At 41.2% G+C, this 12,512-nt stretch overlaps 1 protein-coding gene across 2 annotated transcripts in view; it reads left to right on the top strand.

The window, feature by feature from the left end:
- Positions 1 to 612: 612 nt before the first annotated feature.
- Positions 613 to 12,512, top strand: part of DCUN1D4 (defective in cullin neddylation 1 domain containing 4) — an 88,388-nt gene continuing 76,488 nt past the window's right edge. For both annotated transcript variants that reach the window (XM_020990263.2, XM_020990253.2), the window contains exon 1: positions 613 to 769. In XM_020990263.2, the coding sequence (XP_020845922.1) occupies positions 745 to 769 (25 nt within the window). In that variant the 5' untranslated portion in view covers positions 613 to 744. The remainder of the gene's footprint in view (positions 770 to 12,512) is intronic.

The raw sequence follows: 12,512 nt of genomic DNA, 5'->3' as shown, positions 1-12,512 counted from the left end.
CGGGATTCCGGGAGAGATCCGAGCCCAGATTCCAAGGCGCCCCTGGGCAGAGGGCTGGACGGGGCGGGGCGGGGGGTGGTGGTGGCAGGAGGCCGGGGGTGGAGAGAGGGAGGAAGGCCAGGAGATGAGGTTTTAGACGAAACAGAATTGACTTGGGTCTTCCCATCCCTTTCAGGCAGTGGGGGAGGGGGCGGTCCTAATGGCCCCCGCCCCTCCCCGTCCCTCCCGGCTCTTTTGGGACAGTTTCTTGGGCTTTGTCTCGGAAGCCAGCCCCTCTCTGTGTGCTGCCTGTTTCTCCACCAATCCCAAGCCCGGGGACCTGGGGGAGGGGACTGCCTCAACCTGTCCCCAAGCCTTGCCCCTTTACACGCGCTTTCGGAACCCCTGGGATGACTGACAGCCACCGGGTCCAACCGGCTAGTGGCGGAGGAAACCTCCAGCGGGGGCTGGGGCGAGGATTGGACTCGGAGGCCAATCGTCCTGGGTTTGAGGGGTGGGGCGTGCTCGCCTTCCTTGGTCGCCCTCTAGCGGCCTCCCGCTTCGCTCGTTCACCAATGGTGGAAGAGGGCGGTGCCGGGCGAGCCGGAGAGCCAATGGTGGAGGCGGGGTGGGTAAGCCGGGGGCGGGCTCCGAGGCCGCGGCGGGTACCCTGCCAGGAGCCGGAGCTGCTGCTAGCCGGCGGGGGCTTTGGGAGGCAGAGAGCTGAGGCCGGGCCGGCGGGAGCAGTGGAGGAGCTGCACGAAAATGCACTCAGATGCTGCTGCTGTCAGTGAGTAACGGGCCGGGAGCGGATGACAAGCCTCGCGGGCAGGGGGTGGACCGACGCCGCCCGGTCTTGGAGACGGACCCCTTTTCCCTCCGCCGGCCTCAGCCTTTCCCCTCCCATACTGACGGAGCCCCAAACCCCGCCACCGCCGTTGCTGCCTCCCAGGCTCCGGGCTCTAGCGGGTGACTGCCGGGCGTGACGTTGCGGGTAGTCCGGTGGAGGGGGGGAGGGCGCGCCCAGGCCGGCTTCCCGGCGATGGGGGTAGGGGGGGAGGGCGCCGGCAGAAGGGGAGGGGCTGGCTTTCTTTGGGGAGTTGGGGGGCAGGTGTAGGGGTAAAGGGGACCCGGCGGGGGATGACAGTGGGGCACTAAGACCGGGAGAGAGGGACTGCTTCCGGAGAAGGTGAGTGGTGGGGAGTGGGTGCTGGTGCAGGAGGGCAGTAATGGGGCTGGGGGCTGAGCACCTCAACTGGGGGTGGGGGAGGAACGTGTGGGTAATAAAGGGGAGAGGAATGAAGGGATTGGGAAGGATGGTATGCGGACACCTGCGTGGGGGACAGGTTAGGGTGTGGGGGGGAAACAACCTTGTGTGTGGGCTAAAATATGTAGGTGGGGGGGTTGAAGGATGAAGGATAAATACAATCCACGAGGTGGTGGTGGGGGGATACCTTGAAGGTAGCAGAACGGGAGGGGCTGTGGGTAGGGGGATGCGAGTGTTGAAGTTTGGTTGTTGTGTGGGTAAGATAATAAGGGGGGGAATGGGGCAAGATGGCTTGAGTTTGGGGGGATAGCACGCGGCAGCTGCGTGGGGAGGGTCGAGGTTCGTGCAGAACAATATGAGGGGGAGGGCTGGGGGAAAGCTTTAGGGGGAGGGGGAATAATGGGGGATGGGGACTGGGGAACTGTATGGGAAGGGTTGGAACGGTACGAGGGAGGCGGGGTTCTTGGGAAGAACGGTATGATGGGGGATGGGGAAGCAGCCTGGGGAACGGGGGAACTGTGTGGGGGTGGGGGAGCAACTGGGGAGAGGCTGGACTACTGTGGGGAGCAGGGGAGAGAGAAGGGTTGGGGAACTAGTGGGGGGATGGGGAAGCTGAAGAGCTGGATGAAGAGGGGGTTGGGAACTGTATGGAAGAGGGGGAAGGTTGGCTCGGTAGGTGGTAGAGGGGGACGTGGGGATGGGGGTAACAGTGCGGGAGAGGGTCGTCGAGAATGACTTGGGGGGTGGTGTTCCTAGTCCAGTATTATGGGATCGAACTTGGCCTCTCTGGCTCCGTCTTTCGGAGTGGGTGTGTGTGGGGGTTCCCCGCCCCCTCCTTCCAGGTCCTCGAGTTCTCTCCCCTCCCCCTCGCCCCATGGGCCCGGTGACCCCGGCAGCTCGCCCTGCCTGAGGCCGGGCTTCGGGTTTCAGCGGCGAGAACCCTCAGCCGTGTCCCCTGGGGCAGCTGAAGTGATGCCGTGGGGAGAGGATGGTAGAGGGGGTGAAGAGGGACGGCCTCCCGTCGAGGGAGGGGTCCGGGTTGTCAGTGACCTAGGGAAATACGGGAGAGGAGGAAGGACGGGGCTGGGGGCGGGGTGGTGAGTGAACCCTGGCTCGCGGGGCTGGGGGCCAACTGGGCAGGCTGCTTTTGTGTAGGGGCACATTCGGGGTCTTTGGAGGTCTTCGGCTTGTGACGCATTTTCTAATTTTTAGGGGGGCTGGATTTCCCCTGACCTGACTGGCCCAAGGGCCCCCTCAGAGGGCCGGAATAGCCACGTCCCGTTTTTGGTGAAGGGCGGAGGAATTTTAGGGGTATACTTGAAGCTTTAGTTGAAGCCACAGGGTTTGAAGGGGAAGGTGGGTTTTACAGGCATCATGGGACCTGTAGTCTTGGCTGTGCCAAAACACGGTTGGGTTGGATGCACGTGGGTAACTGTGGAGACGAGTCCCAGAATGCTCGGCGGCTCTTCTGACTTGCTGGATTTCCTCCGCCTGTCGCGGGCTGCTTTGCTCCTCCGAGGAGCCACCTGCAGTTTAGAACTCTGAGACGCCTTTGCTTTAAACTTAGCATATTTCCGTCTAGGCATGTCAAACTAGGTCTAGTATGTTGGTATTTGTTTCTTAAAGCCAACAGCAAAAGTCTTTAAAATATTAAAAGATATTGTAGAGCAGAGCTCTTACTTTTGAGACCATCTGTTGAAGATCAGGTTGAGGAAAAAACAGGCAACAAGAAACCAAAATCAAAATGAAGATAAATTATTGTAGTTATTGCTAATTATTCAAGTATGCTATGTGTGCTAGCTTGAGGCTAGATAAAAAAAAGACTGACGTTTGTTTTTAGAAAGTATCTTTTTTCTCTATTTTTAAGGTAGGCTGAATGTTTCTTTTCACCAATGGTAGGGAGAACGGGACCTTTAACGGTTGAACTGATAAGTAACTTTAATTGATTAATTAGCTTTAATAAGTTAGAGGGACTTCCAAAAAGATGGTCTTAAGGTGATTTTTGAATTAAGTGATAGGGACGGCTTAATGAATTTTACTTTTTTTTGTTCCATTCATAAAACTAGCGTGACATAAAATATGGAGACAGAAGAAAATTATTTTAATTGTAGTGTTAGAAGCAAATGGGAGTACGGAGAGGAGATGGAAGACAAAGGATTGACAAAAGTAGGGCTTTACCTTTCTTTAGTCCATTCCCACTCATTTTACAGATTAGGAAACTGAGACCCAGAGAGATTAAGTAATTTAACCCAAGTTATTTGAGTATTTAGGAGTGGAGCTGGGACTAAGAGCCAGCTCTCCTGATTCCCAGGATAATTTTTATTTTAGTGCATTATGCTGTTGTCTGTTTATATAGTGTGATGCATAAAGTACTACTGTATGGTAAATATTTGTTGGTGAGATAAAATCTAAGTACTGTAGATGAAATTTACTAAGAAAAATAATGTAGAGTCAGTGAAGAGTTTTGAGTTGTGGGAGACCATATAGTAGAGCATAGGTGAAAGATTATTTTGACAATGGCATTTGTTATAATATGATTATGAAACTGAAGATAGAAAAAACCTAGAAAAACATCATAGTGGGTCAGCATCAGCATAAAGACAAAAAGATGTGATGAGTAAGAAGTAGGAAACAGTTGGGGGTGGAGAGAAGAAAGGTTGAATTTATATACTGGTTTAAAAATTGAGTAGTGGTTAAGGTTTGGAGGGAAAGATTCAGGTGATCTCTCTTTGCCATACTTTACCAGAGGTTGTGATTAATTATCAGCAAACACTGTTTAAGATAAAAATATGTGATATGATATCTAGCACATTTACTCTTGGAATGGAGGGTAAAAGGAAAAATAAAATTTAGTTGGCTGTTGGAATTAGAAGATATAACTAATTGCCTTCTGGATTTATTTCCTAAAGGAAAATTAGATTACTGCTTCTTTCTCATGCCCTTTGTGTTTCTCTTCCCTTCTCTAGCTCTCCCCAAAGAGAAGGGATGTGGTCTTTGTGTTATTTTAAAGTTAATTTGACATACTGAAGATTCTGTAAATTTTAGCTTTCTGTCTTCTTCATAGCAGGTGTCAGAATATTATTGATGTTACTGGTTTTTACATTTTTGTATATAATATATAATCTTACAGCTTTTCTGGTAGCTTTGTTCTTTTTTTCACTCTTTATTTCATGTTCTTAAAGACAAAAGCACATGAATATTTTTATGCTAGGCTGTGTGAGATTATTCTTGCTTCCTGTGAATTAGCTGAAAACATCTTTTATCCTTTTCCTTTCCCCCCACAACTCCAATAATTCTCTAAAGCAATAACGTAGTATACACCAATGGACAATGGTATTGATAGTCTTACTACCCTATGTAGCCAGTATTCTTACGTAAAACAGCAGTGATAGTAAAATGTTACTTTTATTTTATAACTGGATTATTACATAGAAAATTGTCTTTATCAAATGAATATGTAATATGTAATTCCCTTATATGTGCTTCTGTGGCTAGGCGACAATAATGGATTGAGGCTGGGGCTAGCATCAAGAAGACTTAAATTAGGGGCAGCTAGATGGTGCAGTGGATACAGGATGGGCCCTGGAGTCAGGAGGATCTGAGTTCAAATATGGCCTCAGACCCGTAATACTTCCTAGATGTGTGACTCTGGGCAAGTCACTTAATCCCAATTGCCTCACTTAAAAAAAAAAAAAGAAAAGAAAAGAAAAAGAAGACCTGAATTCAAATGTAGCCTCAGATACTTGCTGTGTGACCCTGGGCAAGTTATTTAAATCCCTCTGTATGCCTTAGTATCCTCAACTGTAAAATGAGGATAATAGTACCTACCTCATAGAGTTATTGTGAGGATCAAATGAGATAATATTTATAAAGGGTGCTTTAAACTATATCTGGCACATAGTAAATGCTATATAAAATGTTAGCTATTATTTTTATTATTATCTTATATACTATAGAATGCAAGTGGTAACAGTACCTATATTCTTAATAATTGACCTTACAAGATTATGAAGTGGCACCATCTCAATCTAATATTTCCAACACCTTTGTAATTAGGTATTGTCAGGAGAAAAGGCCAAGGACACAGAAAATGTTTGCCTTAAAACTAAGAGTCAAATTTTACAAATACTACAGGCAATAATAAAAATTGCTATTAGTGGATAGAGGGCATTGGATTCAGAATCAGGAAGAATTGAGTTTGAATCCTGCCTGAGATACCTAATTAGCTGTTGTACCCTGAACAATTCACTTCTCTTTTCCTCATCTGTAAAATATTGGGATTAGACTTGGTATCTTCTAAATTTCTTTTCAGTTTTAAATCAGTGATCCATGGACCTCACAAAAAGCAGGGCTGCTGTTCATAATGGTTGTAATATAGTCTTCCTTTTTAAACTGGATGTCCTTTACTCAACGTAAACAGATTTCATTATCTTTCCTCTCCAAATCCATCCATTTTAACTTAATTGCTTCTGTCAAAGATACCACTATCCTTCTAATTAGCCACATTCAAAAGTTCCATGTCACTGACTTTGACTCACCTCATATAGCCAATCATTTGCCAGATCTTGTCATTTCTGCCTTTACAACATTTGTTGTCCCCTTCTCCCAGAGTCACTCACATAACCACTCTAGTTCTCTCCTTACTTCCATCCTTTCCTCATCTTCCACACAGCTGCCAAAGTGATTTAGTTTTAGGAGTTTATTCATTCTCTGGCTCCCTGTTATCTCTACGATCAAATATAAAGCCCTTCACAAGCTGGCCCCAACCTACCTTTTCAGCCTCATTACACATTTCTTCCTGTCATGCACGCTGTGGTCCACACTGTCCTTATTCTTTATATGTAGCTGTTAACTACTTATAACTAGCTCTTACTAGTTTTGGTGTCTTTGTGGACCCCCCCCCCCCCCGGCCTAGAATGTACTACCTCTTCACTTCTGCCTCTTAGATTTTTCTTAACTACCATCTTTCGGAAATCTTTACTTATCCCTATAGCTACTAGTGCTTTCCACCTTCTCCTCAAATTATCTTTTTTGTTTCTGTACATGTTATCTCCATTGGCTAGATTGTAAACTACAGAGGGCAAGGATAGGTGCTAACTTAGTGCCTGGAATTTAGTAGGCGTTGAATTAATGCTTGCTAATTGATTCAATCTTCTTGTTCTTTTTACTGTTAGATGAAATTTTTTTCATCCCTTATAGTATTTTGTCTGTGTCATAGCTATCATGTAATGGTGTCTACCCTGTTCTGGGGCCTAATAATAAAGGCCTCTGATGCTTGGTCAATACTTGTTAAATGGAAGAAAAAGTTTTTTTCTTCTGGACTGAGCATCTTCAGTTATTTTTGTATCTTTTCATCTATATCACTTTCCCATTTCTTTAAAATTATTCCCATTAAGTTAAATGTAAATTATACTTAACTAGGAATGTAACAGACTTCCTCTTGGCAGTATTCCCCAGCTTTAGTCCTCTCCTTGCTTCTTCCACTGCAGCATCATTCTTCCATATTCATATTTCTGTTCACTTTGCTCTTGTGTGCAAAATCCTTCAGTGGTTCCCCACTGCCTACTAAATAAAATTCCACCTCTTTCGCCTTCATTCAAAGCCCTCCGCAATCTGGTGCCGTGCTCCCTTTCCAGTTTTGTCTCACATTGCACTCTTTTATGCTCTGTATACTAACTCCAGCCAAACGTTGAAATCTGCTGTATTTTGCTCCCTTATACTGCGCTCATGACTCCATGTTTACTATCATTGTAGTATAATGGAAAAGAGCACAGGACTTTCCAGTCAGAGGATCTGGGCTAAAATCTTGGCTCTGCTCTTTGCTGCCTTGACCAATTGACCTTGACCAAGTTAATTAACATTTCTGTGCCTCAGTTCTCTAAAGAGCCCTTTCCAGCTCTAAATCCTATGATTTGTATGCCTAGAATCCAGTGTCATTCTCCTTCTTGAGTCTTCTGTAGGAATCCTACTCATCCTTTAAGGACAGCTCAAATGCCAGCCTCTGCATGAAGTATTTCTTTGTTTCCCTTGTTAGTAATGATTTTTACTATTTTAGAGTTCATGTAGCACTTTATATTCATCTTTTGGGCAGTTTTGGGATATTTGTTCTGTTTTGTATTACAATTATTTATGCATATGTCTTGTTTCTTTACTAGTTGTAAGCTACATAAGGGCAGGGACCGGGTCTCACTGTTGGGAGGAACTGAAAGATAATTTTAGTGACATCTGTTTCTTTAATAAGAAGGATTCTTAACTTGGGGTCCAAAGATTTTTTTATTGTTTTGAAAATTGTATTTAGATATCATTCATTTTTTGGTAATTTTATGATGAATTTATTTACCAAACTGCCAAAGAGTAGGCTGTGACACAAAAGATAAAAAAAAAATCATTTTGTTCTTAACACATTGTTCTAGATTAAACGAGTGAAAAAATTTTTTTTCCCTTTTTCTTTTGGAACCTTCTTTGTTGGGACTAATCTATATTAAATATGGTAATTTTTCTGATTTCCTCTAACAATTCTATTTTCTGGGACTAAAAATTAATCTCTTCATATGAGCAACAAATTTGAGACGTTGGAAAACTCTTCCTTTAGAAAGATAAATTTGGCAAATTGGAAATGAATAGAAGATGAACGTTCTGAGGTTAGTCAGGAATTAATGTTGATAACTTTTTATAGATGGTCAGCCTGATATTAGTGTTAATATCTTTTTATATCTTGTCCTTTGAGGTATTTTGTTGCCTGTTTTGAAAATGAGGTTAAGGAAAGTACCGCTTGATAATTATACTGTCTGTGGAGAACAAAAGGGGAAGACAAAAGTAGCATAGAGATTTCAAATTTTCAAATGCTTTTTTTTCATTTTTCAAGCAAACTAGGTATGTTCAGGTTTGAACTGCTTAACTCTTCACAAAATTATCATGATTAATTGTATTATTTTTAGCTCAGAAAAACAATTTTAGTGTGCCTTCCATGACATACAAATCAAGAACATCAGTTTAGTGATGGGCAAAGACTTTTTCTTCCTTCTCCCCCTCAGTTGTTATCTCTGAAAGTGGATTTTCAGGATGCTTTGGAAACTTCTTTTGTAACTGTTTGAAAACATTACTTGCTGGCAAGCATTTATATTTGATAAGAAATAATTCGCTTGAAACTAAACATCCAAACCCTTCTGCAGAGGAGTGATGTTCTTGCTAGGCCTTTTCTCTTACTGTGTGTAGACTACAGAAGAGAATACTAGAATTCTTAGCTGTAGGTTACCAGCGTGCATTGGTGAAGCTTTGTGTCTGGAATGGATCACTTGCTTTAGTGGATTTCATTTTATGAATTTTCCCTAGTTATCTTAGTTGCTTGTTAGCATTTCTGTTTACACTTAAAAAATTGGGAGTTAAGAATTAGTTGAAGGATAAAGAATATGTAGAGAATAACAATAATAGTTGATATTTATATAGGTCTTAAGTTTAACAAAGTATGAGGAAAAAGGTTCAGAGAGGTTGAATGACTTGTATCAGAGAAAGGTGTGAGCTTCTATCCCTTCTGACTGCAGTTCTGGCATTCTTTTTCGCTCACTATGAAAAATGAAGAGTGAAGGCTATTCATGCAAAGTCAGAAATGGTGCAGAATAACATCCCTTGACTCATTTTCTTCTGATCCTGTGCCTGATGAAAAAATATGTTTGCACGTATTATACATGCATACATATATGAAGGTGCTGTCATTACCACCACCACACCTCCTGCTATTCTTGGCCAATGGCTCTGGGTTGTGAATAGTACCTGCAAAATTAGTTAACATAGATTATCTCATTGTTTCTCTGGAACTTCTTTTAAAACCTTGACCAAGTCAGAGAAGTTTTGAGATATTTCTAGGGACTTTACCTTCCACCACTTGCCCCCATCAATTTTTGATGCTATTTCATCTCATTTAACCCCCATACCAAGTTGTTGGAAGTTATTCAGAATCGGAGTTGTTGTATTCTTTGTATTTTTATCCCCAGCCCCTAGCACAGTGCCTGGCATACATAGATACTGAGTTAGTCCTTGTTGATTGATTGGTTGATCATTTTTACCTGACCAATTGAAGAATCACAATAAAAGTATTTCTGTATCATTTTTCTTAAGCTAGGAATGACCAGGTTGAGGTCATATAGACTGTTAAATTTCTCTCATATTAAAGGGAGATCTGTACTCAATAGGATCACTAAAATACCCTAGGTCTTCTATTTATAGAGTACATCTATCATTTTTTTGGAAAATATGCCAAGTGTCTTCATTCCTTCTTTCCCTTCTTCTTTCTCTTCTTGGTGAAGTTGAACTGAGGTAAATCTTTCTTTCTTTCTTTCTTCTTCATTCATTCATTATTTACCTTCTTCACGAACCATACTGAAAGTAATATGGTTTTTCTTTACTGGTTGTTTATTGTCCTTAAGTAAGAATGCCATTTCTGCGTACTTACACACATCTAGCAGAAAGTAAGTCAGTAAATATTTATTAAGTGCCTACAATATGCCGGTGCTGTGCATACAAAGAAAGCAAAAGGCAAATCCCTGTCCTTGAAAAACTAACAGTCTGAATTGGAGAGAGACAGTATACAAACAAGCTATTCTATATAGGATAAATAAAAAATAGTGATATCATAGTATTTGAATCCAGGTCTTCTTGACTCCAAGTCTGGTCCCATGTCCATTATGCCATGCTACCTCTCACTTATACATCATACTTGTGTTGATGAATCACTTTCATATCTGTAAAATTAGTAGGGCAACATAACCGCTCAAAGTAGTGGAGTGATACATCAGAAGATAGGACCTTTATTTTGCATATACTAATACTAAGGATAACTGATTTGTTTATAATGAAAGAGAGTAGATACCAAATACTCACTAACTGATGAAAAGAGTAAGTCACTGGTTTTATGCTTAGAAATCTTCAGTTTTTATTTGCCGAGAGAATAAAGTGTACTTGTAGAAATCAAACTGAGCCCTATTTATTAATATTTGCTACATTTAAATTAGGCATATTATATATTTTAATCTGGTTTTTAAAATATTTTTGTTCTTTATAATAAGGAGCTTTCTTTCAGTGTTCAGAGGTTTAACTGTGAAACTTTTGGGGTGGATGCCAAAGGAACTTTTGGACATTAACAAAGATGAATATTTCCATATACAAAGAATAGAGAACTACTACATATGGAGCCTTGAATTTCCACTACATGTAGCTTTAAATTTTTTTTTCAAATTTAACATAGTAGTTCGACACTGCTTGACTTGTCTGTCCCCTTCTGAAGTTTCTTCTGCTCTCTTTTGTTTATTTTAAAAGTGTAATTACCACTACTCCCTTGCTGCCTGTCCTAGCCCTCCCTTGTAACAAATTTAGTCCTGAAAGTCAACTCTATATTGGGTGTCTCATTCTGTATCTCTAGCTCCTCCCCTGTCTTTCAAAGGCAATTCTTCATCATTTTTGAGTTGTGATTGCTCATCTTATTGACTGTAGATCTTAAGGCACTGTTTTTCTTTACATTTTAATTCATGTTTTTTAAAAGACTAATTTAAAAAATTAACAAACTTATTCTTTCTCAGCTAGGTGGCTTAGTGGATAGAGTACTGGGCTTGGAGTCAGGAAGACCTGAGTGTTTGAGTAGTCTCAGACACTTGCTAGTTGTGTGACCCTGGACAAGTAACTTAACCTCAGTCTCAGTTTCCTCAGCTGTTAAAATGGGGATTAGTGATAGCATTAACCCCTCTTCCCCCATGGTGGTTGTGAGGATCAAATAAGATAATGTTTGTAAAGTGACAGTGCCTGGCACATAGTAGGGCACTTAATAAATACTTGTTTACTTCCTTCTCCCATCCCATTGAGGAAAAAAAAAAGAAAAAAATTCTTTTTAACAAATATTCAGTCAAGCAAAACAGATTCCCCGAAATAATATGGACTCATATATTTAATCCATCACTTCTCTGTCAGGAATTGAATATCATGATTTGTTATTTCTCTGGAGTTATGTATGGTCGTTGCTTTGATCTATTGATCAAAATTGCATGATATGAGTTCTTACGAAGCTTTCAGAGTTGTTGTCTGGTTTTGTAATGTTATTGTATAAATTGTTCACCTGGTTCTGCTCATTTTACCCATTAGTTTCTACAAGACCTTGATTTTATTTTTTATAATATTGATGTTATAGTATAAATTTTTTTATGGTTTTGCTCACTTTGCATCAGTTCATACAAGTCTTTCTCCATGTTTCTATATCCTTATTTCTAACAGCACTATAGTATTCCATTATATTCATATAATACAATTTGTACAGCCTTTCATTCATACCCCAATTGATGGGCCTCCCCTTAGGTTCCAGTTTTTTCCCACTACAAAAAGAGCTGCTGTAATTTTGTACATATAGGACTCTTTCCTCTTTCTCCCTTTGGGTATAGATCTGGCGGTAGTATAGCTTGATCAAAGAGTATACACAGTGTTCAGTAATTTTTGTGTGTAGTTCCAAATTGCTTTCTAAATGATTGTACTTATTCACAAGTCCACCAACATGTTATACATGAATGTGCCTGTTTTTCCACAACTCCTTCAGCATTTGTCGTTATCTTTCTTTGGTCATTTTCCCTATGCTGGAGGTGAGGTGGTGCCTTAGAATTGCTTTAATTTGCATTTCTCTGATTATTAGTGATTTGGAGCATTTAAAAAAAATATGGCTATTGATAGCCTGAGTTTCTTCCCTTGAGAATTACCTGTTCATATCCTTAGATCATGTATCGATTGGGTAATGGCTCTTATTCTTATAAATTTCAATCAGTTACATATCTTAGAAATGAGATCTGGGGCAGCTAGGTGGCTCTGGAGTCAGGAGGACTTGAGGTCAAATGTGGCCTCAGATACTTGACACTAGTTGTGTGACCCTAGGTAAGTCATTTAACCCTGATTGCCTCACCAAAAAAAAAAAAAAGAAAGAAAAGAAAAAGAAATGAGACCCTAATTAGATAAACTTGGTGTAAATATTCTTCCCTAGTCATTTGTTCCTCTTTTAATTTTAGCTTTATTGGATTTGATTTTAATTTTTTTGTAACCAAAATTATACATTTTATCTTGTGTTATCTTAATCGCTTGTTTGGTCATGGATATTTCTTTTATCTATAGATATGATAGATAATTTTTCCATGTTTCTCTAATTTGTTTATTATATTACCTATTATGTTTAGTTCATGTATCTGTTTTAAGTTTATGTTGTCATAAGATCTGAAGTGTTGGTCCAAATCTAATTTCTTCC

Source organism: Phascolarctos cinereus, unplaced genomic scaffold (assembly GCF_003287225.1).
Source record: "Phascolarctos cinereus isolate Bilbo 61053 unplaced genomic scaffold, phaCin_HiC Scaffold_9;HRSCAF=440, whole genome shotgun sequence".
Classification (NCBI taxonomy): domain Eukaryota; kingdom Metazoa; phylum Chordata; class Mammalia; order Diprotodontia; family Phascolarctidae; genus Phascolarctos; species Phascolarctos cinereus.
The sequence above is the reverse complement of the archived record's forward strand: the minus strand, read 5'-3'. Positions and strand labels throughout refer to the sequence as shown.